At 39.7% G+C, this 26,511-nt stretch overlaps 1 protein-coding gene across 3 annotated transcripts in view; it reads right to left on the bottom strand.

Annotated features, from left to right (window-relative positions):
• Positions 1–4,364: 4,364 nt before the first annotated feature.
• The window catches only part of GPR63 (G protein-coupled receptor 63), a 63,290-nt gene continuing 41,143 nt past the window's right edge, over positions 4,365–26,511 (bottom strand). For all 3 annotated transcript variants that reach the window (XM_061131954.1, XM_061131953.1, XM_061131955.1), the window contains one exon: positions 4,365–9,884. In XM_061131954.1, coding sequence (XP_060987937.1) covers positions 8,472–9,782 — 1,311 coding nt within the window. In that variant the 5' untranslated portion in view covers positions 9,783–9,884 and the 3' untranslated portion in view covers positions 4,365–8,471. The remainder of the gene's footprint in view (positions 9,885–26,511) is intronic.

The following is a 26,511-nucleotide window of genomic DNA, read 5'->3' as shown; positions in this document are numbered from 1 at the left end:
TGCCATGATTATTTTATCTAATGCATGGAGAGGAATAATCACCTAGAATGATGCTTTGTAAGTATACGAGTCTCACTAGAAACTCAGTTCTATTATTGGGGAATAATAGGAGCAAGGTATTCTAAAAAACTGTGAACTTCGGCATTAGGCCTAGATTTGAATCCACCTGAAGAAGTTACTTAATCTCTTGGGAACATAATTGGAAAAAAGGAGAAAATACTATGGCTTGAAATAAAGTGTATTTTGACTACATTAAGTGGCCGAAACACGGCATGCGTGCTTAGTCGCTCAGTCATGTCCAACTCTTTGTGACCCCTTGGACTGAAGCCCGCCAGGCTCCTCTGTGCATTGGATTCTCCAGGCAAGAATACTGGAGTGGGTTGCCATTTCTTACTCCAGGGGATCTTCCCAACCCAGGGATCAAACGCGTGTCTCTTGCATTTCCTGTATTGGCAGGTGGATTCTTTTATCACTGAGCCACCAGGGAAGCCTATTTAAGACATGGCACTCGTCATCATTATTATAGTTAGCATGTTTTTATGTTGTGAGTTAATATTAACTATTTATGCTTTCAAATTTCTTAGAAGAAAGGCATCATCCTTGCCAAGTATTACAAATAATGAAAGTTTATATAAGAAGAAAGTTAATTTATGAAATCATCTGATCAATTATTATTACTCCCTTTTGAGAAGTTTCACAGTGCTGTGAATTTCACAAACACTATGTCCTGTGATAATGTGAATTTAAATATAATGCAGTCAGAATGTTTCCCATCCTCTTCAACATACTTATCTTGGTCATGATATTAATCTCAACACTAAGATTTATGTGACAGATTTATGTTTTTATACTAACACTACAGCATTATTTGTTGTTGTTGTCCAGTCACTAAGACTGACTCTTTGCAACCCCATGGACTGTGGCCCACATGCCAGGCTCCCCTGTCCTTCACTACCTCCCAGAGTTTGCCCAAACTGATGTCCATTGAGTCAGTGATGCCATCTACCCATCTCATGTCTGCTGCACCCTTCTCCTCTTGCCTTCAAGCTTGCCCAGCATCAGGGTCTTTTCCAACAAGTTGGTTCTTTGCATCAGGTGACCAAAGTATTGGAGCTTCAGCTTCAGCATCAGTCCTTCCAATGAATATTCAGGGTTGATTTCCTTTAGGATGGACTGGTTGGATCTCCTTGCAGTCCAAGGGACTCTCAAGTCTTCTCCAGCACCACAATTAAAAAGCATCAATTCCTCAGTGCTCAGCTTTCTTTCTGGTCCAACTCTCACATCCATACATGACTAATGGAAAAACCATAGCTTTGACATTTTAAATTTGGATGTCATCACTGCAATGGTCTTTTGATGCTTTGGAGGTCCATGACATTGTACAGGAGGCAGAGATCAAGATCATCACCAAGAAAAAGAAATGCAAAAAGGCAAAATGGTTGAGGAGGCCTTACAAATAGCTGTGAAAAAAAAGAGAAGCAAAAAGCAAAGGAGAAAAGGAAAGATATACTCATTTGTATACAGAGTTCCAAAGAACAGTAAGGAGAGATAAGAAAGCCTTCCTCAGTGATCAATGCAAAGAAATAGGGGAAAACAATAGAATGGGAAAGACTAGAGATCTTTTCAAGAAAATTAGAGATACCAAGGGAACTTTTCATGCAAAGATGGGAAGAATAAAGGACAGAAGTGGTATGGACTTAACAGAAGCAGAAGATATTAAGAAGAGGAAGCAACAATGCACAGAAGAACTATACAAAAAAGATCTTTACGACCCAGATAATCACGATGGTGTGATCACTCACTAGAGCCAGACATCCTGGAATGCGAAGTTAAGTGGGCCTTAGGAAGCATCACTATGAACAAAGCTACTGGAGGTGATGGAATTCCAGTTGAGCTATTTCAAATCCTAAAAGATGATGCTGTGAAAGTGCTGCACTCAATATGGGAGCAAATTTGGAAAACTCAGCAGTGGCCACAGGACTAGAAAAGGTCAGTTTCCATTCCAATCCCAAAGAAAGGCAATGCCAAAGAGTGCTCAAACTACCACACAATTGCACTCATCTCACATGCTAGCATATTAATGCTCAAAATTCTCCAAGCCAGGCTTCAACAGTATGTGAATCGTGAATTTCCAGATGTTCAAGCTGGATTTAGAAAAGGCAGAGGAACAGAGATCAAATTGCCAACATCTGCTGATCATTGAAAAAGCAAGAGAGTTCAAGAAAAACATCTGTTTCTGCTTTATTGACTATGTCAAAGCCTTTGACTGTGTGGATCACAACAAACTGTGGAAAATTCTGAAAGAGATGGGAATACCAGACCACCTGAGAAATCTGTATGCAGGTCAGAAAGCAACAGTTAGAACTGGACATGGAACAACAGACTGGTTCCAAATTGGGAAAGGAGTAGGTCAAGGCTGTATACTGTCACCCTGCTTATTTAACTCATATGAAGAGTACATCATGAGAAACACTGGGCTGGATGAAGCACAAGCTGGAATCAAGACTGCCAGGAGAAATATCAATAACCTCAGATATGCAGATGACACCATCCTTATAGCAGAAAGTGATGAACTAAACAGCCTCTTGATGAAAGTGAAAGAGGAGAGTAAAAAAGTTGGCTTAAAACTCAACATTCAGAAAACTAAGATCATGGCATCCAGTCCCATCACTTCATGGCTAATAGATGGGGAAACAGTGGAAACAGTGACTGACTTTAATTTTTTGGGCTCCAAAGTCACTGAAGATGGTGACTGCAGCCATGAAATTAAAAGACACTTACTACTTGGAAGAAAAGTTATGACCTACTAGACAGCATATTAAAAAGCAAAGACATTACTTTGCCAACAAAGGTCCGTCTAGTCAAAGCTATGGTTTTTCCAGTGGTCATGTATGGATGTGAAAGTTGGGACTATAAAAAAAGTTGAGCATGGAAGAATTGATACTTTTGAAGTGTGGTGTTGGAAAAGACTCTTGAGAGTCCCTTGGACAGCAAGGAGACCCAACCAGTCCATCCTAAAGGAAATCAGTCCTGAATATTCATTGGAAGGACTGACACTGAAGCTCCAATACTTTGGCCACCTTATGTGAAGAACTGACTCATTTGAAAAGACCCTGATGCTGAAAAGATTGAAGGTGGGAGGAGAAGGGAACGACAGAGGATGAGATGATTGGATGGCATCACCGACTCAATGGACATGAGTTTGAGTAATCTCTGGGAGTTGGTGATGGACAGGGACGCCTGGAGTGCTGCAGTCCATGGGGTCATAAACAGTCAGACATGCCTGAATGACTGAACTGAACTGAACTCTGGCCAGGCTACAGTCCCTAGTTTTTCCATCAAACACTACTCTAAGTGGTGCTGTGAAGATGTTTTGTAGATGTGGTTAAAATCTACAACCAGTCCACATTAACTGAGAGATTTTCCTAGACAATCTGGATAGGTCTGACTGAAGTGGTTGAAAGGCTGAAAGCAAAGGGAGGCTTTTCTGAGAAGCAAGAAATTCTGCCTCAGCAGAAACTGACAGCAACTTCAGTTTGTGCCTGTGATTTCCAGCCTGTCCTACAGGACAGCCCGCCCTCTGGCCTTCAAATTTGTGCAGCCAGCCCCACAACCACGTAAGCTAACTCTTGCAATAGATCTAATAATAAATATATTTTACTAGTTCTGCTTCCCTGGGTTAAATCCTGACTGATACACCCGTGAAATATTTATTTTTTTCTTTTTGCATTAAATCTAACTGACTGCACCTTGACATAGAGGGTAGACACTTCTTCTAACGGTTCTCTGTATTATGAATTGAGTGGAGCTAATTATTTTCACAGTAGATGAGAACATGCTTTTAATTCAACATTTTCCTCCATTTTACTAAATCTTACCTTTCCATTTCAAAAGGAACTATTAGATGTAGATTCAATGACAACCTTCCTTTCTAAATCGAACTTCTATTGTAACTTTAAAATAAATATATTTAGCTTTTGTATATAAGTGAATCGAAAATAAAACCCTTGTGTCTAGTTGGCAAAAATTGAAACTCATATAAAAATGAATGATATTTTCTAAAGATTTAAAAGTAGGTTTTAGAAAGGTTTTAGATTTTAGAGAAGTACAGTATGAAATCATTCCATCAAAACAGAAGCAAACATTGTCACTGATTTGCCAGTGACAATCCAATTTCAAATGACTTAGCAGGAAAATTTTTATAACTCTCCTAGACAGAATGTCTTAAAACTGTCTCTTAATACTAATGGTCTTTTGCCAAGTCTCATTTCATCCTTAATTGCTCTGAGAACTCCAAAAACCAGAATACAGTTATACACATACAGGCTTTGAGAGCTAATTTGAAAATAAAAACCCAAAGGAAGTAGGATTGAAACTAAACTCAGATTTTAATTGAACAGAAAGTATTATTCATGCCAATTTTTTTCCTAAGATAAATGAAGTAGTCCTTTAAAAAAACTCCACTTTTAGAAATGTTAAACATTTATTCATTTTCTTATTGGTAGCCTTTTTCCTGGCTATAAGAATATGCACAAATAATTGTACATTTTGAATATTACAACCCAAAATTCAGAGTGATTTTTTCATATAGGTTAGGTACCATTGTAAAATAAATTAATTTTAATTACAAAGGACTAGTACCAATTAATATCTAAGAACTGTATTACCATTTACTTGTAATAACAAACGTGTGCTTTGACGTTTTCATTTATTATTATAAAAATTGAGTTTTCAGTGAAGACTATGGTTGTGAAAATCTGAATTAAACAGTCCTTTAAACATTAAAAATCATGGAAGAATAAAATGTCAAGCAAGTGAACATTTTTCCTGTGATATATACATAAATATTTTCATGTAAACAAAAGCAAATATTAAGTATCCTTGTCAGCAACTGAAATACATAGATTTAAATGGTTGTTTTATTTTTTCATGCTTCCATTGAACACAACTGGTGTAAGCAGAGCAATAGGAATTGGATAAATCTTTGCATTCCCCTTACTCTTCAGGAGGTTACATACAATAAAGATACTTCTCAACTAGAAAAGAAAATATGAGAGGAATCAGACTCCTTAAAAGGCATCACTTTCAACTGTGAAGTCACCTTTTCGCTCTACTTTGAAACTATATGTCTTATCAGAACTGTGCCAGTTGAAAGATGATAAAGCTGACTCTGGAGTGATCCAGCACTCACACAAGTGGCAGCTAATTAGGCACGACGATACACAGACTTTCTTCTCAGTGTGGATTACCCAAGCACTGGGAGATAAAGATTTGCAACACAAATCATTTTTTGGGAAAAACAGACAATTTTTAAGTGGATATATTTCCCACAGGTGTGTTTCCTGAAGTATGCCCCAAAGACCATCTGAACCAGAATCAGACCAAACACTCAACAAGACAGAAGTGGGTCTTGGTGGGGCCAATGCCCCTCTAGGGGCCCTCGTGACCTGTATTTATTGTTAACAAGTCCCCTGGGAAGACTTAAATGCAAATGAATATTTGAAAGTTTGAATATCACTATTTCAGATTATTAAGGATTTCTTTTGACTCTTTCTTTTGACCACAAACACTTCATTATCTCTTTCCTGCTTCTTACTTATTAGCCTGAAGGAAAAAGAAAAACATTTCTGATGATGTCAGCCAGTGATGATAACTCATAGTGGCATTTTTTTCCATCAAGAAAATATAGAAGAGGCAACATATGATACTACACCTAAATTGTTCAAAGGTACACTATAGTACTTTTTTTTTAAGCTTTCAAAATGTATACGTGATAAAAATGTTCAAAATGGTTTGTAAACTGTCATCTGATCGATCAAGACAATCCAGTGTAAAGAGAACTGCTGTTCGATGTGGGTGCTGAACTCACAAAGGCCCCTCTTGGTCGTCTTTCACAAACAGTGCGCCTCTTAGCAGGCACTCCAGAGCTCCTCCCAACGCTGCACTGCCTACCAGCAGCCCTGAATTTACCGAAGGATTGCTCCTAAAAGCAGGACCACGGAAACAAATCTGGCTCAACTCCAACCATGAAAGGTGTCTCAAGATCTACTGCCGACATGTAAGATGAGTACAGATCATGCTGACTTTCCTCAGATAAAGTCTAATTTCAGACAGACTTATTAATATCTGCCTGAAATCTAGCTTATATTGAAAATGGAAAGCATGATACACTTTAATGTGCTACTAATATCTACTACAGTGTTTATGCTCTATAAGATCCCCAATGGATAAAAGCAATTTTACCTGTGAATAATATAAATAAGGAACCAAAGAGGTAGGTGAGTCTCATCAGAAGATGATCTCAAAACGTGTTGAATAATCTGCTTGAGTCCCCAAGGAGAAGTTAACTGGAAAACGAGTCCCAATGACAAGGCCACTGCGTCAAGAACAGTGTTTCTCAAGTCTTTCATGGTGACATTCACCTCCTGAACTCCTAACCCCTGCCACGGTGCCACGTGCTCTTCAGACATCCAATTTTAAGAGACATCAAAAGAAGTAAAATGTAAAAAAAAAAAAAATAATACTGGAGACCAAAGAGTGATGCTGATGTCAGCTGGGCTCTTCAAAAAAATCTCTATTGTCGCATTATAGTTGGAAAAGATCTTGAAGATTCATGTAGTCCAACTCTCTGGCTGTACAGCTAAAGAAACAGAGGCTCGCTTCCCACTGGTGACAAGGCACAACAATTCTAAAAACATGCTGTAGATCCAAAAGGGGTTCATGGTTAACTTGACTATTTATAAAGTCCATGATGCAGCCAACAGGCTACACTTTCAGCACTGACGGCCTTAGTCTGAAGCCCCATCTCTGGGGGCCGTCTAGTTCCCGGAATTGGAGAGAGAAGGGCACCGAAGGCCCCAGATGCACGTGGGGCAGCGGAGAGAGGCAGATTATCAGCAAGAGAAGAATTTGAAACCCTAGACCTGCCCCAATGAAAACTTGCTCAAGGCTCAGACCAGGGTTTCTGTTCACCTCTAAGCATTCACATTCTTCAACAGCCAGCTCTGCTCTGGGCAAGCACCGGGGCAACCACACGGCATTCTGTCCAGAACACTGAGAAATACAGCTGGACAACTGGAAACATCCAAACCTACAGGGCAAAGACCTAAAGACATCTGTATTTAACTTCTCGATAATTGTCACTTGTTTTGCAAATCAAAAATTTGCCTTATTTCCTTATACCCTTATCTAAGATTTTTAAGTTCCACTTTATAAAGGAGGTTATGAATGATTTTATTTTTTTCCTATTTTCCAGACTTTCTGTCATGTAATTCCTTTTGGTAATTAAAAAAAAAAAAAATGAAGCTATTTTCTTAAAAAAGAAGGTTTCAGTCTAATAAAAAAAACAAATGAAAGAATACACATAGGTCCCTCTTTCTCATGGAACTTGCAAACCTGAAGGAGGTGTCTGTGTGGTATGGCAGAACAGCAGTCTCGGGACGCAGATGGATTTTCTGACCCCGGCTCCACCACTAACCTTGGGCAGGGTTTAAGTCTCTTTGAGACTCGCCTTCTTTGTCTGCAAATGGAAGAAATAATAGCCTCCCTCATGGCACGCTGTGAGGATAAAAATGTTGCGCGGTGCCTGACACCTGGTAGATGTCTAATAAATGGTGACCCTTCTCCCACTGAACTCAGAGAATTTGTGAGTAAAAGGGACCACCACCACCTCCACCAGCCACAGCCTCTCTGCATTTCACTTACATTTCCGAGGGCGCTCCCTCTTCTCAACTCTAACCTACTTCTCTAAAGATTCACTATTGTGCTTAGCAAAAGTTCTACATTTTTATGTTCTCTCCTTTAAAACTGTACATGCAGATAAAATTAAAAAAAAAAAAAAACTATCTTCCTAGAAATAATGTAACGTTTCCTAAAGCACAACATGTCATGTATAAAAGCAATTCTGAAAAACATGACTGAATTAGTCTGTACATTGTTTCTTAAAGTGCACCAAAGTAAATATTAATGACCTTTAAAATGTCACTTACCCCCTTGGGTTATTTTTCTTAAATAAAACTATCTACTGAGATGTATGTGGTTTTTGGCTCCAACGTGATGGCAAAAAGCAGCAGTGTCTTCCAGGAAAAAAAAAAAATTTATAAACTCAACTAAGCATATCTTAGCAGCATACAATATACCTAAAATTCAATGTAACTTCAGGCTCAATAAAGCACAATCCTGATTCCTACTACAAAAACAACATCAACTGAAGTTATAGAAAACCATCTCCCCACCCTAAATCAAAGATTTCTCTTGAACCCTGGAGGTAACACTTGGGATCACTTCCCTATTGTGTATCCCTGGTAACAGACTTATAACTAATCACCATTCTTTCTTCACATTGCACACATACACATATATACATACCCTAAGAATAAAACAACAAAGTTTAAGTGGAGAAGCCATGAGAAAGAAAATTCAAAGTCAGATAAAGAACAGCCATCACCCAAAACGTCAGGCAGTTCCAATATTCACACCACCGTTCGATGTTCCCCACACACATAGACGGCACTGGGGCGTATCCGCCGCCGTGTGTGACCAGGGAGCCGCGGCAAAAACTTGAAGGACTTAGGCATCATGTCCAAGCAGGCGTCATGGAATTTCTTAATCCTCCAGTAGTAAATCAGGGGGTTCAATGCAGACTTGAGGTAGCAGAGCCAGAGCAGCCAGGTGCTGACCTCAAAAAAGCTGTGCTGGTAGTAAAAGCGCTTGCTGAACGTTGCCACAAGGCTGTAAGTGGTGAATGGGGCCCAGCAGACGATGAAGACAGCGAAGAGAATCAAGATGGTGGTGAAGGCACGCGTTTTAAAGCCCATGTCAATGCTCATCTGGAAGGGTCTCTGCAGACTCATAAGACCCAGTTTGCTGGCCTGGCTGAGGCATATACCTTCAGGGTAGCTGTGGATCCTCAAGGCATTATGCCGAAGAGTATTGAGGATGCCCATAAACGAATACAGGATCACCAGGAAGGGCAGGAAGAAAGAAATGAGAGAAATCAAAATCACATAAGCCTGGTAACCTGGATCGGTTGTGTACCCGAACACGCACTGGGGGGCTCGGGAAGGTATCTGCAGGTCAGGGTTCCCTACTGCCAAGGGAAAAGCTACACAAAAAGAAGCTGCCCAAGAAACTGCAATGAGAACCTTAGCCCTGTATGGATTTAGCTTATCCTGCCTCTGGACTATAATAAGAAACCTATCAATGCTAATGATGAGCAGGATGGCTACTCCCTCTATCACAAACAACCAGAAAAACATAGCAGATACCCTACAGAAGAATTTCCCGAAGATCCATCTGGTGGTAAGAATAGTGACCAAGGCAAAAGGCATGTTCAGCACTGCAAGCAACATGTCTGCAAAGGCCAGGCTGGCCAGGAGGATGTTAATGGCAGAGCGCATGGCGGCTTTTTGGTAAACCATGAGGCAAACAACCAAGTTACCAAGAAAAGACACACACAGAATAAATATCATCAGAGCAGAAAGGATGATCTGGAGAGGCAAGTTGAGGCTCTTGGAAGCTGCTGGTGTTGGGGACACAGCAGTACTATTCATTGTTAAGGAACTCATCCCAGTGGGAGCCAGGGTTTCAACACTGTATCTCAGCAGTGGAACATCGCCAGGGTGCTGGAATGGTGGAGGGACCGTGATATTCACGTAGGTGTTTTCATAGACTACAAACGTTGTGTTGGATGCCCCAGCATGGGACGCTGTCAACACCGCAGAGACGACCATGGTTTCAACAGGATGGAAGCTGGCGTTGTCAGAGCCGTGAGTGTTCTTCATGCATTTTAACACAGAGCAGCAGGATCAGGTTTCACTGATGAGCCTGGAAACACATTCTGGAAACGGGAGAAAGATGTCCATCTTCCATAGGAGTCCTTTTGCCTGAAAACAAGTCCAAAACACACAAAAATAAATGGGAGCGAGTTTTGTACATATCATTTGACTCCTTACTCTTCATCCTGAAGGACCCGTTTTACTTTTTTTAACTCTTTAAAAATATTTAAGTTTCCAGACTAGTCATCACTAAAATATTGTTCTGTTTTTAGTCAACTATAATGGAAACTTTGTGACTTCCATATATAAAGTGAAAGTGAAAAGAATAAAAATGTATTACTGCCTCAAAGGCCAAAAGTATCACCTTACAGGTAATTTTTCTTTCAAATTTCCAGGAGCAGCATAGCCTTTTCACAGTTACTATTAATACAGATTTTATTACCTGTTTGTCCTGAGAGTATTAATACTTTTCTTGATAGCTCTTTGGTACACAGCTATCATATTCCATTCTTCATATTTCATCCTTCCATATTTCATATTCCATTCTTACACTAGCCCAAAGCTAGTTGGCAAAGAACCCTGAAATCAGTTTCCTATTTAATACCTGATAATCAAACACTTTTGCTTTCACAGCTTCACAAGTAGACACTACCCTTATTTTCATTGAGGGTCTGAAGCAGTTTTCTGGCTCCCTATTTCATTTGTGTTTTGCCCTAGAATCCTACTACTCTACTGAAGAAGTTATTCAAGAAAAGAAGAAAAATTATCTGTAAAACATCTTGGTCTTATTTTGAAGACTTCCTTTCTTTTTCCAAAGCTCTCTTTGATCCTCATATTGTCTCTTCTTTCCCATGCCCACCCATTTCCATCCTTTATTTTCTGATACAAATACTTCTATCTTCTCAATTTCTTCTTCCTAAGATCAACCTTACTGTAATGCCAGGAACTTGACAAACATGTCAACCAAGAAACAAAGGATACTAAAGAAGATGACTGGGAAAATATTCAGGTGTGAAGAATGCACTCTAGAAAACTTACAAAGACATTTCACTTTCTTGCTCCAAAAAGCTTCTTATCACCTTTCTCTTCCCCTTACCCCCAACTTCTTAACAATTCCTGTAACACTTGAGTTTTCTATAAACAACTTTCTTAATCCATTATCTTCCTAACCTACTTTTGTGATGTAGGTTTTTCCTTCCTTACTGGAGAGGTAACTTTATCCTCTCTAATTAGAAAGAAACTCTCACTGGATGTCTATGTAGATTCCTTTAATAAATCCAAAGATGGATGGGGGAATTACACAGTAGTTTGCATACATGTGTGTGTGTGCTAAGTCACTTTAGCCGTATCTGACTCTTTGCAATTCAATGGACTGTGGCCTCACAGGCTTCTCTGGTCATGGGATTCTCCAGGCAAGAATACTGGAGTGGGTTGCCATGCCCTTCCCCAGAGGATCTTCCCAACCCAGGGTCAGACCTGTGTCTCTTGTGTCTCCTGAATTGGCAGGCAGGTTCTTTTCCACTAAAACCACCTGGGAAGTGCCACATTAATTGTTTAAGATGATGCCATAATTTTCTCATTATTTGAACTTACAATTACTGAATGATTTTAGGAGTAAGTGCCAGAAGTCCATTTATTTATTTCTTGTAGTATAGAGGGTAGAAGCATTTCATTTCTGAGACCCAAGATCCAGCACTTTAACCAAATCATGGGCTCTCTAACATATTCCTATCTCTCCATAGTCCCCAATTTGCTGTCCAGGGCTAACCATATGAATAAGGAGAATACTCACCCATTTGTTCAAAATATTAACTTTACTATATACTTTCAATGTTATGGGCTTCACTGGTAGCTCAGATGGTAAAGAACCCGCCTACTGTGCAAGAGACCTGGGTTCAATTCCTGGATTGGGAAGACCCTCTAGACAAGGGGATGGCAACCCACTCCAATATTCTTGCCTGGAGAATCCCAGGGACAGAGGAGCCTGGCAGGGCACAGCCCATGGAGTCACAGAGAGTCCGACACAACTAAGTGACTAACACTCCACTTCACTGTTAGAGCTTAATTTCTTTGTCTCTACAAAAAAGGGTATATTTTCTAAGGAAAACATACCTGGATAAGATGCCCCACTAAGCCAATGACTCTCAAACTTTATTAACCACAGAGGACTGTGGGGAAAATCTCTTTATAACTATATAATCAGCACAAGTCTCTTTATAATTTCACAAATATACATACAAATAAGCATAAAGACTGTGCTTACTGCATACATCAGTCTCAATATGATTCTATCTCTAGAGAAACAGCATAAATGTGTATCTTAGGCAAATGTGTATCTTTAAGCCTAAAGTAACAGCTGTAACTGCTTGACTAAGAAAGCAAACATATCCATCCTGAAGGAGCACACACTTAGCTCTCTAAAACTCTAATTTTCTTGACCATGCTGAGAACAAAACCAAAATGGAACAGCGCCAAAACAAAAACATATTGTAAAAGATGCCTTTTAGGTTGTTCTATGTGCATATACAGTCACAATATTTTACTGCTGTTGTAAAAACTTCTAACTCACTTCCCTCAGTCATTCCTCCATCAAATATTTATTTCAGAGCCTACTATGAGCCTGCCTGCCTCCTTGAGACACCTGTAAGCAGGTCAAGAAGCAACAGTCAGAACCGGACATGGAACAATGTACTGGTTCCAAATTGGGAAAGGAGTACATCAAGGCTCTATGTTGTCACCCTAGCTTATTTAACTTCCATGCAGAGTACATCATGCAAAATGCTGGGCTGGATGAAGCACAAGCTGGAATCAAGACTGCCAGGAGAAATATCAATAACCTCAGATATGCAGATAACACCACCCTTATGGCAGAAAGCGAAGAGGAACTAAAGAGCCTCTTGATGAAGGTAAAAGAGAGTGAAAAATCTGGCTTAAAATTCAGCATTCAAAAAACAAAGATCAAGGCATCCAGTCCCATCACTTCATGGGAAATAGATGGGGAAACAATGGAAACAGTGACAGACTTTATTTTCTTGGGCTCCAAAATCACTGCAAACAGTGACTACAGCCACAAAATTAAAAGACACTTGCTCCTTGGAAGAAAAGCTATGACAAACCTAGACAGTGTATTAAAAAGCAGAGACATTACTTTGCCAACCAAGGTCTGTCTAGCCAAAGCTATGATTTTTTCCAGTAGTCATGTATGGATGTGACAGTTGGATCAAAAAGGAGGCTGAACACCGAAGAATATGATGCTTTGGAATTGTGGTGTTGGAGAAGACTCTTGAGTGTCCCTTGGACAGCAAGGAGATCAAACCAGTCAAGCCTAAAGGAATAAATGCAAATGTCCTGATCAGAAAAGACCCTGATGCTGGGAAAGAATGAAGGCATGAGGAGAAGGGGACAAGAGTGGAAGAGATGGTTGGATGGCCTCACTGACTCAACGGACATGAGTTTGAGCAAGCTCCGGGAGATGGTGAAAAGACAGGGAAGCCTGGAGTGCTGCAGTCCGTGGCATCACAAAGAGGAGGACACGACTGAGTGACTGAACAATACAAATGAGTAAAGCACTGGAGAAGCACTGATGAACAGATGATTCCTGAATTTCTGCTTAAACTAGACAAATGAACCATAGACCCTGCTTCTCAAAATTACACTGAAATGACAGTATAGGGATATTTTTTAAACAAAATTTACAACCCAAAAGGACAAGTATGAATGAAAGGTGCATCAATAGGTGAGTTTTTGTAAATGTTTTAAAGCAAAGGCAGATGGTGGTGTGGTAACTGAACAGAGCAGAACAAAGAACTTTTTATCCTCAATACTTCCTAAGAAATACGCTTAGAAGCAGCTGAAAAACCCTGTAGATCCTCAGAGAAGCTGTGGATTAGGAGATACCAGGAAGTACTTTAAGTTTGGGTGGGGCAGAAAACTAGGAAATTGACTGAAAAATCTATATACAGAGCTGTTGGAACCCGACTCTGGGTTTGGGGCTCATCTTCTCCAGCAACCAAATGAAAGAACATATCCCCATGCCAGCAGCCCAAGTCGCTGGCACGACTGAACCTGATAAGCACAAAACTTTTATGTTCGGTGCAGGGCTGAACATAGCAGGACTGGGTGGGTGTCTGCACATTCAGCATGAGAACCTAGTGCCTTTCTCCACCCTGTTCCCAGACGGCCCACAGCCAGGCATATACTATCATGCAGGACTGAAGCACTCATCTTTGCCAGTAATTAAAAAGCCCCAAAAGAAAAAAAAACCTGTAGATATTAACCTTTCATGGTGCCCCAAGAAAAATGCCAGCTTGGTGCCCAGTTACCTTGTATACTAAAGCCCACCTACTATCAAGCCCAACCCATGCACACAGAGCTTCCAATCAGCTTTTCAGTGCCCATTAAACATAAAAGTTGAATTTCCCAAATACATAAAGAGTCTATGAAAGGCTTACATAAAAGCAATGTTATAGGTAAACATTGAGGAAGATCTAAAATTTCTAAAATCAGAGAACATAACATACATGAACTTAATAATGCTTTTGCCCTAGTATCTATATGCTCTTCCTTCATTGTACTCCTGGCTGAAAAAGTAGGACTTCTGAATACTCATTGTAACTATGTCAAAAGATTCTTTCCTCTTAGAAATTCTTATCAAGTACATTGTGACCTGCAGTTTCTTTGAATTTCACAGAACACTAAATCAAAGTTTTATAGTTAAAATTTGCATTTCCAGAGGAAATGGAACAGTAGCAACATAAGAACAGCAGAAAATTAGCTTAGGTTGGTAATACTTGCTTAGCAGTCCTAATGTTTAATCTAAACTAGTCCTTATTTGCCATTTGTTGGGTACTCTTTATTACATATTCCAAGAAAAAGTTAAAATTAAATGTGAAGGTATATGTTTAAGTATATAGTCATACACATATACATAAATACACACACCCCACATGTAAACCTCAGATATGGCAGAAATTATTGAATTTATGATTCTTTCTCTTGTCTCAAGTATCTACAGAAACAGCACAGGGGCAATCAAATTAGTGATACAGTAAGTGTTTCATGTTTGGGGAATGCCAAGATGTCACAATTAATGGGGCTTCAGGGGCTGGAATGGGCAGTGGAGGCCACAGAATTCTCGCAGTCTTCATCCTTTAGTCTTAAACTGCTATTTCAGTGCTTTAGATATTTGTTTCATTGAAAAGAGCATACTCTCCTAGAAGGCAGATTGACTTCAAAAATCTCACTGTCCCCTATGACTGCTATGCTTTGCACACAGCTCAATACATACATGGTAAATTAATTGGCACTGCATGCATGCTCAGTCACTTCAGTCATGTCTGACTCTTTGTGACCCTAAAGACTGTAGCCCGCCAGGCTCCTCTGTCCATGGGATTCTCCAGGCAAGAATACTGGAGTGGGTTGCCATGCCCTCCTCTAGGGAATCTTCCCAACCCAGGGATGGAACCCATGTCTCCTGAACTTCAGGAGGATTCTTTACTGCGGACCACCAGGGAAGCCCTTATTTGCATTATGCTTTATCAAACCAGAGAATTTCTTCTTTTCTCTTTTATTTATTTATATGTTATATGCACATAATTTCATTTAAAAAATCATCAAATGAGTTTTAAAATGACAGTCAAATCCTATACTACCTTTCACATTCCACTTCTGGTTTTAGAGGTAGCCATTTTTAATTATTTTAAAGGTTTTTTTTCAAAAGTACTTATGTATCTAAATAACATGAAGAAATTGATACTTTTATCAATATTATATATGAACTCCTAATTTCCTATTTGGATAGCAACGGTTTAGCTGCCATAGCACCTCCCAACTTTCTTATCTCTTTATACTACCAAAATATTTATTTGAAACTTCTGAAGAACAACAGGAGTTAGTGCATCTATTAATATATTTGCACAAATAGTATATTTTCTGATAAGCCAAAAAAATATTTTTCTTTCCTGTATAAATTTTGTATTTTCTAGAATTAATAATTTATATATTTCTAGTTTTATTTTTTTAAATACCTATTTTTTTTTTTTACCTGCTCTGCCAGACAGATTTTACATCTAGAAGTATCATATTTTGGAAGGTCAGATATATCAGCTACATATTTTATCTTCTAGTCATTCATTCGGCTTCATGTGCCTCCCTGGAGTGACACTGGGTCTGTTACACAGAAGCCAGCAGGAAACATCTCTTTACTACCATCTTGGGATCCTCCTTTTTGTCTTGGGCTCTTGGCTTCCATATTTCTTAGGTCCTTCCTCTTCCACATCGTTGCTTCCTTTGTTGACTTCCTTGTTTTCCATGAACCAATTTCTTTTGAATAAAGAACACAAGGGACATAAATTTTGAGTCCTTGTATGTGTAAGTCTTTATTTTTATCCACATTAACTGTCTTGGTTTAGAATTCTCAGTTGAAAATAATTTTCTCTGAGAATTTTGAAGGTGCTGTTCCACATTAGCGGTTCTCAAAGTTGAGCATGCATAACAATCACCTGAAGAGCCTATTAAAATGGGGCCCCCAACCCCCAAGTTTCTAAGTCTGTAGTTCAGGGTGGGGCCTGGAATTTTAATTTCCAGAGGAAAGAAAAAATTCAGTTAAGAACGTTAAATTCCAATCTCAAGGATTGAGGAAGAGCCAGAAAGCCTCTTTAACCACAGTGAAGAACACTTATCTCCTACTATCCTGGAGGTGGAATTTCTAAAACTAAAAGTCTAATCCTATGGGTGGCAATATTGCAATGCAAATTGAATTCCCAAATTTATATAGTCTCTTCAGTTAAAGTTAGGATTATGGCTGGGAAGGAGCGGAGCCTGAAAGCTGGGATGAGAATCAGTTCAGTTCAGTTGCTCAGTCATGTCCAACTCTTTGCGATCCCATTGACTGAAGCATGCCAGACTTCCCTGTCCATCACCCAACTCCCAAAGCTTGCTCAAACTCATGCCCATCAAGTCGGTGATGCCATCCATCTCATCTCATCCTCTGTCATCCCATTCTGCCCCTGCCTTCAATCTTTCCCAGCATCAGGGTCTTTTCCAGTGAGTAGTTCTTCACATCAGGTAGCAAAAGTATTGGAGCTTCAGTTTCAGCATCAGTCCTTTCAATGAATATTCAGGACTGATTCCCTTTAGGATTGACTGGTTTGATCTCCTTGCTGTCCAAGGGGATTTTTATGAGACTGGGGACTGTGTGCAGCAGTTTTATCTGCCAATAGTAACAGCTTTTCCTCCTTGCTTAATGAGGTTGGTATCTCCTTGCCTGAAGAATCAGTAAGAGCCTAACCTACAATGGCATCTTGCCAGGGACTTTGGCCTTCCTTAGGACCCTGCCCCAGCTACCTCTCTTGCTTCTAGACCTATGACCAGAATCAAGTCCCAGCAGAACCCAGTGTGTAGTGTGAACTGTGAACAAGAAAGAAATAGAATCAATATCAAAAGATATGCAAGATAATTCCAATTTATATAGACAGAAACCAGGACTATGTATGGAAATAGATGCTGAGGGTATTAAATCAGGCTGGAAGGAATATAATGTTAGAACAGATCAAAAATTTTAATATGGGCACACTAAACAGGGATCCTGGATTGTCTGTGCTACCTCAAATGGCTGAAAATGGCTCCAACAGTTTGTTCACTTGGCTGATGGACGCCTGGTTCTGCAGGTAACCTACACTATATGAAAACGAGATGACAATACCTCCTTGGCAAATAGGGAGCTATGCAAAGACTTCAGCAGATAGGAATGCTGGCCTGGATTTATCATGTGAGACCTGCTTAGTTCAGTTCAGTTCAGATGGTCAGTTGTGTCCGACTCTTTGCGACCCCATGAAGAGCAGCACGCCAGGCCTCCCTGTCCATCACCAACTCCCAGAGTCCACCCAAACCCATGTCCATTGAGTTGGTGATGTCATCCAACCATCTCATCCTCTGTCATCCCCTTCTCCTCCTGCCCTCAATCTTTCCCAGCATCAGGGTCTTTTCAAATGAGTCAGCTCTTCATATCAGGTGGCCAAAGTATTGGGAGTTTAAGCCTCAACATCAGTCCTTCCAATGAACACCCAGGACTGATCTCCTTTAGGATGGACTGGTTGAATCTCCTTGCAGTCCAAGGGACTCCCAAGAGTCTTCTCCAACACCACAGTTCAAAAGCATCAATCCTTTGGCGCTCAGCTTTCTTTATAGTCCAACTCTCACATCCATACATGACCACTGGAAAAACCATAGCCTTGACCAGACGGACCTTTGTTGACAAAGTAATGTCTCTGCTCACCTGCCTATAACTGTATCACCTGGTAGGATCCAGAGGGCACTGCCTTCACCGATGCTGAGATACACTGGTTGAAAGGATCACCAGCGTACTTGAAGATCTCTACAGCAGCTAGTTCTCTGCAGACCAGGAATGACAGCAGGCAATGGTGCCACCCAAGAAATGGGTTCCTAAACTGAATGGGGATCATAGTATCCCAGAGTGGCAGGGGCTCAGTGACAGTACTCAACAAAAGATGAGGTAGCATGCTTACCAAAATGGGCAGCAAGCGAAAGCTGAAATCAGAAGAGTCTAACTTGCAGAGATCATTGGTGCTTGATCATGGTATTTCTAAGAGAGAAATAGTTACAAACCTACCAAGTCCTACTTTTTCTGTATAAGGAGCAAAACTATAAAATAGAAAAATGTCACCCCTCAATCAATTCCCAAACTTGAACTAATACACAGATCTAGAACCTCTTGAATAAGAGGAAACCAGGGGACTTCCCTGGTGGTCCAGTGGCTGAGACTCCCCCCTCCCAATGCTGAGGAACTGGGTTCAATCCCTGGTCAGAGAACTAGATCCCACATGCTGCAACCAAGAGCCTGTAGAGATTAGGGTCACTATCAAGGATTGAAAGGATGAAGGTCATCACCTTCATTCCTAACACATTCACATTCAGCTTGCCTATTTGGCCTTTAAGAAAAGCAGAGGGATCTTGGAGAGTGCAGATACTGTACCAAATGTGACTTCTCTGCTGGAGTAAATCAGCACATTCACTGGCATCTGGTACATCGCTGTTGATAGGCAACAATGTATTCGTTTGTTTCTTTATACATGCTAGCAAAGAATACCTGAGCAGTGTGGCTCCAGCTGGCACCCTACTACCCTACCTCAGGGCTCTATCAGCTCCCAGCACACACTCATAATCTAGTCCACAAGGACCTTGACTGCCTCTCCATCCCATAGAATGCCATGCTTTCCATCACATGCTGATGGAGCAGTGAGCAGTAACTACTCTATACTTGGTAAAACAGAAGTGCCAAGGTGAGGAAATGGCCTTAAGGACTGAAAGGATGAAGGTGATGATTCCTAACATATTCATATTCAGCTTGCCTACTCGGCCTTTAAGGGAAGCAGATGGATCTTGGAGAGTGCAGATACTGTACCAGATGTGACTTCTTTGCTGGAGTAAATCAGCGCATTCACTGGCATCTAGTACACAGCTATTGTACCCACAGAGGGCCATTGCGTTTTGTACCAGGCTGTTCATCTTGAAGGAGACATGCCCAAGGGACTGATTTGCACTCATTTATGGACTGTAGCTAATGGTTTGGTTGGCCATATAAATGCTCATCAAATAGCAGCTTTACATATAAGGAGCTAAATAATCAGGTAGACAAGATGATGCATTCTTCAGAGGTCAGCCAACCTTTTTCTCTACTGTTGTTCTTCTCAAACGGGACTAAGAACAAAGTGGCTGTGGAGTGCAGTTGGAAGTTGTGCGTGGGCTCCACAACATGGATTTCCGCTCACCAAAATGAATCTGGCTATATCCACTTAGTACGCAATGTGACAACATTAAGGTCAAAACTTGACTTGGTAAATGTCGCATCATTCTCTGAGGTACCCACCAGCCATCTGGTGGCAAGCTGATTACATGGACTACTTCCATCATGGAACACTTGGTTCTCATTGGAATACACTCATATCCTGGATAATTTTTATCAAATTAAACTGTCAATCATAAGATCAGTACATTTAACATCTATACGCCCTTTCTTTCACAGAATATCCCACATGTAAACAGAAATATAATCAGAAAGTTAAAAATCTCTACCTTTTTAGTTACACATTTGGAATAAAACAGTGGAAATTCAAAAATACAACATTTATATTTTGTTTTGTTTAATTTATTTTTTAATTGAAGGATAATGATAATTATTTTACAGAATTTTGCTGTTTTCTGTCAAACATCAACAAAAATCAGCCATAGGTACACCCATGTCCCCTCCCTCCTAGATTTTGTTTTTAAGTAGTTAGAAGCATATCAAGATATTTAATCAGTATTCAAAGTAGGAATGTATATTCTTAAAGAGAATAACTTCTTTTCTCCTGAGTTTTTCTAGAAAGTAGATTGTCAAAGAATGTCTGAAGCAGTTTTAGTATAAATCAGCTTTTAAAAAATTTCACAGCAACTCTGAGATTATTACTAGTAAAATCCTCATTTTAAGTATGAGGAATTAAATGCCAAAAAAAAAATAATTCCGAAGAAATGGACAAATTCCTAGAAGTACACAACTTACCAAGATTAAATCATAAAGTAATAGAAAACCTGAACAGACCAACAATGAGCAGGGAGATTGAATCAGTAATTTTACATCTCCCAACAAATAAAAGCCCAGGACCAGAGAGCTTCACTGGTGAATTCTATTAAACATTTAAAGAATTAGTATCAGTCCCTCTCAAACTCTTCCAAAATACTGAAGAGGAAAGGATACTTTCAAACTCATTTTATAAGGTTGGCATTACCCTGATACCAAAACCAGACACAGATACTACAAGAAAATAAAATTTATAAACCAATATCCCTGATAAGAGACTCCCCTGGTTGTTCAAATGGTAAAGAATCTACCTGCCAACGCTGGAGAAGCAGGTTCAATCCCTGGGTCGGGAAGATCCCTGTAGAAGGGAATGGCTACCCACTCGAGTATTCTTGAATGGAGAATTCCATGGGCAGAGAGGCCTAGTGGGCTATAAAGAGTCAAGGCATGACTGAGCGACTAACACACATCCCTGATAAACACAGATGCAAAAATCCTCAACAAAATACTAGCAAACAGAATTCAAGACTGCATTAAAAGGATCACACACTATGATCAAGTGAGATTGATTCCTGGGATGCAAGGATGATTCAACATATGCAAACATTAAAAGAATGAAGGATAAAACTCATATGACCATTTCAATAGATACAGAAAAAGCATTTGACAAAATTCAAGGTATTTTTCAAGATAAAAACTCACAATAAATTAGGTATATAAGCAATGTACCTCAATTTAATAAAGGGCATATATAACAAACCCATAGCTAATATCAAACTCAGAAGTGAAAAGCCTTCCTTCTAAGATCAGGAACAAGACAAGGATGCCCACTCTTACCAATTCAACATAGTCCAAGCCACAGCAAACAGGCAAGAAAAAAAAAAGGTATCCAAATGGGAAAGAAAGAAAGAAGTAAAATCACTGCTGTTTGCAGATGACATGATCTTAGACAAAATTCTAAAGACTTAGTTTATTAGAACTAACAAATAAACCCAGGCAAGTTTCGGGATACAAAATCAATATACAACATCAGTCATGTATCTATACACTAAAAACAAACTACCTGCAAGAGAAATTAAGAAAGCAATCTCATTTACAATAGCATCAAGTATATTGAGGCATTTATAAAAGCACCAAGGAGGTGAAAGATTTGAACAAGATTTCTTTGATAAAGAAACTGAAGAAGACGCAGAGAAATGGAGTTCCTAGAAGAATAGATGGAAGAGTTCTATTAAAACACCCACACGACCCAAAGCTAGCTACAGAGTCAACACGAGCCACGGAAATACAGATACAAAACCATACCACATGGTGGTTGTGAGAAATCAGATCGGAAGAGGATTATAAAATATAAAGTGCCATCAAAATATAGCATATAACCATGATCTTTCTACAGCACTTCAACTATTTTATGCAATTCATATCTTTATTGTACACCTTTGTGGGAGTATAAACTGGTTCAACTTTTTGGAGGGTAAACAGGAAGTATTTTTCAATATCAAAAACAAACCATTTAGAACCTCCCTGAGGGTTCAGGGGCGAAGAACCCACCTGCCAATGTAAGGGACATGGGTTCAACATGGGTTCTTCCTGGTCTGGGAAGCGTCCACATGCCACAGGGCGACTAAGCCCATGGGCCATGACTACTGACGCCCAGGGCCGAGACCCCGTGCTCTGCAATAAGGGAAGCTACCGCAGTGAGAAGCCAACGCACCACAACTAGAGCGTCATCCCTGCTCGGCACAACTAGAGAAAGCCCGCAGGCAGCAACAAAGACCCAACACAGCCATAAATAAATAAATCATTTTTAAAAGGTTAAAAATAATAATTTAAGCACCACTTGGAATTCTACATTACAGAAATAAAGGCAGAAACATGCAGATAAGAATATTTATTACAGCATCAAGAGTTGAAAAACCAGACCCCTTCTAAATGATCATCAATAAAAATAATAGTTAAATGAATTAGAGTATACACATGCTAGAGAAAGAATACCATTCAACTACCACAAACAACAGCTAATCCTTAATAGTGACACTAGAGAATATTCATCATACACTGAGTAAAAAAACTCAGCTTACAGAATGACACACAGTCCTATTGTTGTGTATGTATGCAAATACGTGTATGTACGTGACACACATCTATATGTTTATACAAATAGAAGAATTCACACAAACTGACAAAAAGGATTTTCTCTCTGGTGTGAAAATAAAGGTGCAAAATATATTTTCCTTCCTTCCTTCTGGCTTTTTACAAGTTTTTTTCATGTTAAATCAATACTGATGTTTATTATTCAGTGGAACTTTCCCTCAGTGTTTCCTACATAAAACAAGACACAAGTTGCAGCCTATCTTTTTTATAACCTATCAGCCCGAACACAAAGCTGTGTACTCTAGTGATACTAACAATGCAATAACAATTTAGAGTACCCTTTAACCATGGAGAAGAGAAGCAAGCCTTCTAGTTTCTGGATCTTTTTGACAAACTGGGCCCAGTGAAGGTCCTGGGTTCAGGCTTCTCGGGGCTCCCAGAAGACACCTCCCACCTCCCCAGATCCTAGCTAACTGCATACACTCTAAAGGGTGACCTTGAGTCCCCTGAGCCCAGGCTGCAGAGAAAGGCTAAGCAAACAAAACAACTCCTGCTGCTCTAGAATTCTTCTGTCCTTTAAGAAGGAGTGAAGTAAATACATATTTGGCCCAAGTAAAGATCAGCATAAGATGAATAGGATAATCAGTGTCCTACCAAATTCATAACTTACACAGCAGAATAAAAACAGGTAAGAATTTGAATACTGGCCTCACTCAGACTTTAACCTGCTTTTGTTTTGAGCAAAGTGAAAATCTAAAAGAAAGGAAAATGTCTGAGAGAAAGAAGCGCTTGTGTCCTGGGTTACTGAGCATCTCTTTCCCACTCTGGGCCACAGGCGATGCTGGAGGAGGAAAGGTCTCCCCACGGTCCTACTGATACTCACTGCACTCAGCTATGAAGGGATGAACGAACTTCTTTCAAGTGAACTTCTTCCTTCAACTCAGCGATGAAGGGACAAAGGCTTCCTCCTTCCACCCTATCTTTCCTCTCATCCAGGAAAGAAAAATAAATTAAAACAGAGAGGAAAGAGACCGTGCATCACACATAAATCCATCTCCTTTGCCCGTAGTAGGCCCTTTGCACTTTTCTACAGATTCCAGTTAGAAAAGGGTACCAGTAGAAAAAGAATACACTGGAATGGATGCAAATGTACTGAGTCTACTTTTGAATTCTCTAAAAGGGTAGGGTGGAGACAGAAACAAAGAACCAGTCATTTCGCCTCAGAAGTAGCCCAAATTTCAACTTCATTTCATTTTTACATAAGCGATCATCTTCATCAAGCATCCTATTTGAAAATTTTTAAAAATAGTCTGCAAAAAAATTTATATCACTATAGCAATGTCTACTTTTTGGGGCTGAATTGCTATTTTTGTTGTTGTTGTTGTTTTATCTGTAGATAAGAGTAAAAGGAAGCTTTGAACCAACTGATGAGAAGAAAATAAGATATTTTTTAATTTATTAATTTTTTGGCTGCACTGGGTCTTCGCTGCAGTACGCAGGCGTTCTCCAGCCGCAGCAAGCGGCTACTGCGGGCTGCAGCGTGCGGGCCTCACGGGTCACGCAGCACGCGTTCCAGGTGCTGCGGGATGTAGGCTCGGTAGATGAGGGCTGCTGGCTCATTTTGCCCTGTGGTATGTGTGATCCTCCCAAACCAGGGATCAAACCCTTGTCCCCTGCAGTGGAAGGCAAATTCCTATCCACTGTGCCACCAGGAAAGTCCCAGAAGGAAATATTAACAATCACGTAGAGTGGGTGGGGTAGGGGAAGACTTATTTGAAGTCATTCTTATACAAAGGCAATCACCACTGCATCAAAATGTCACTTGTTATCAAGGTATCTCTAACTTAAAACCTATATGCAATAAAGCTAAAGGGGAAAAATGCTGTGTGCACATTTTAAGTATGAACCATAGCAATGTTCTATTTATAACACTGTTCCATTCCTAATATATTTCTAATTCCAACCAGAATACCTACCACAAAAAAAAGAAGAATTTTTCTCATGAATGTTTAAAGGAACATTTAGTTCTTCAATGGACATTTTTAAAATTAGATTATTAAGCATGAGGATTTATTTGCATTCGTGTTACTTTTTCCCACAATCGCCAAGGAGAAATTAACCTAAATGTCAGCAAGGGCTTTGTTTCAGAGGAAAATATTCTAAGTGACTACTGATGACAAAAATGAAACTCAAGTGGCAAGAAAGGTCAACATTTAATAGAAAAGTAAATTAATTATAATTAAAAACTAGGAAAATGTATTTTTTAAGTGGCTAATAGAAGATTAACCTTCTAGAACTTTTCCAGGAATACAAAAAGCAACAGAAATGATGAGCCCCATGGGTGATGAGTTTTATTCATCTCCTTTTTGTCTCCTATTTCTAATTCTCCTTCTTTGGCTCACATTCATTAGGTCATTGTTCTGCTGAGAAATCTTTACCTGCCTTGAATATTATTGGGGAAAATGTCAGCCAATTTAATTTTGTCAGCCTCGTTGAATAATTCTGACACATTATTTACCTACCATTGATGTTTCTCACAGAGGTGTTAGATTATAAATTCAAGGAAATAGCAAATCTTATTAGGTAATGAACCTGGAATCTTATTCTCATAGCTCTGCCTAGAATTATTACTGCTGTGTTAAAATTTGAGTATCTCCTTTTTTCACCTATCAACTACTTGCATACAGCAAAAGGTGAAACCAAGTTTTATTTTGTTTTTTATACCTAAGGAAATACATGGGCATTCACATTAAAATCCACATGCTAATAAAAAGCAGTATAATATAGTCTGATTTTAAGAAACACATTAAAAAAAGATTTAAGTTTGGTTCTTTTCTTCTCATACCATGTGCAATCTCCTCCCTACCCACCCCTTCAATTACTGCCTGAATGCAGATACCTGACAAATACATTTCAATGGCCTAAACCTTACTTCTGCGTTCCAGACTCATGTACACAACTGCTCATTTAACATCTGCACTTGGATGTCTCAAAGGCACCTCAAACCTTGAATGTTCAAATTAATGTTAATGTTAATTAACAGTAACTAGGGGGATGGTCTCTCCCCCTCCAAGTGACCCCTCACCAGAGTCCCCATGTCCAGTGACTGGACTGCCACCCATCTGCTTATCCAAGCCAGAAGCCTAAGAATCACCTTGACAGCTTCCTCCCTCAGCTACAGTTCATTCCTTCCCCCAAGAACTATCAATTTTAACTTCTAAACGTTGTTCCTATCAGGCCACTTCTCTCTAATCCCTCTGCCAGCACCCTAGTCTAAACTGCCAATAAGTCTCATGAGGCAGGAATTTTTGCCTGGGTTATTCACAAATGATTCCCAACACCTAAGGCTGTGCCTGCCACATGGTCCAAGTTCAGTAAACAATTTGCTAAATGACTAACAGCCTCCTGCTATCTATTCACCCATCCTCACAGCCCATTTGCTTTGTGAACTCTTTCTCTGCCATTACTATGGGAATCTTCCCTGACCAAGACGTGGCCAGCCAACACTCCTGCTGTCTCATCCCAACATGTATTGCTTTGTGATTTCATCGGCAGTCACTTTACAGTCATCCATCACACCTCTGGATACATATCTGTGACGAGGTCTGCCCTGTCCTTGCCCCAGCTGGAGAGCAAACTCTAAGAAGGCAGAGGTGCGACATATTTTTCACTCAGGATTGTATCCTGAAACCCAGTTAAGAGCCTAGCATATTATAGTATACACTCAATAAAAAGCTTGCTGTTGTTGTTCAGACGCTGTCATGTCTGACTCTTTGTGATTCCATGGACTGCAGCATGCCAGGCTTTCTTGTCATTCACTATCTCCTGGAGTTTGCTCAAACGTATGTCCATTGAATCAGTAATGCCATCCAACCATCTCACCCTCTGTCACCCCCTTCTCCTCCTGCCCTCAATCTTTCCCAATAAAAAGCTACTGAGTCATTAACTTTTAAAAATCTGTCATCACATTCATAACCCAATGTCTCCTTGTTTTAGTCCCTTCGTGAAACCCTTTCCTAAAGTTTATTCTAAAGTATTGCCTTTATGTTTCTTCATTAAAATATT

The sequence above is a fragment of the Dama dama genome, chromosome 28 (assembly GCF_033118175.1).
Source record: "Dama dama isolate Ldn47 chromosome 28, ASM3311817v1, whole genome shotgun sequence".
In the NCBI taxonomy this organism is placed as follows: Eukaryota; Metazoa; Chordata; class Mammalia; order Artiodactyla; family Cervidae; genus Dama; species Dama dama.
Note: the sequence above shows the minus strand (reverse complement) of the source record. Positions and strands in the feature narration are given on the sequence as shown.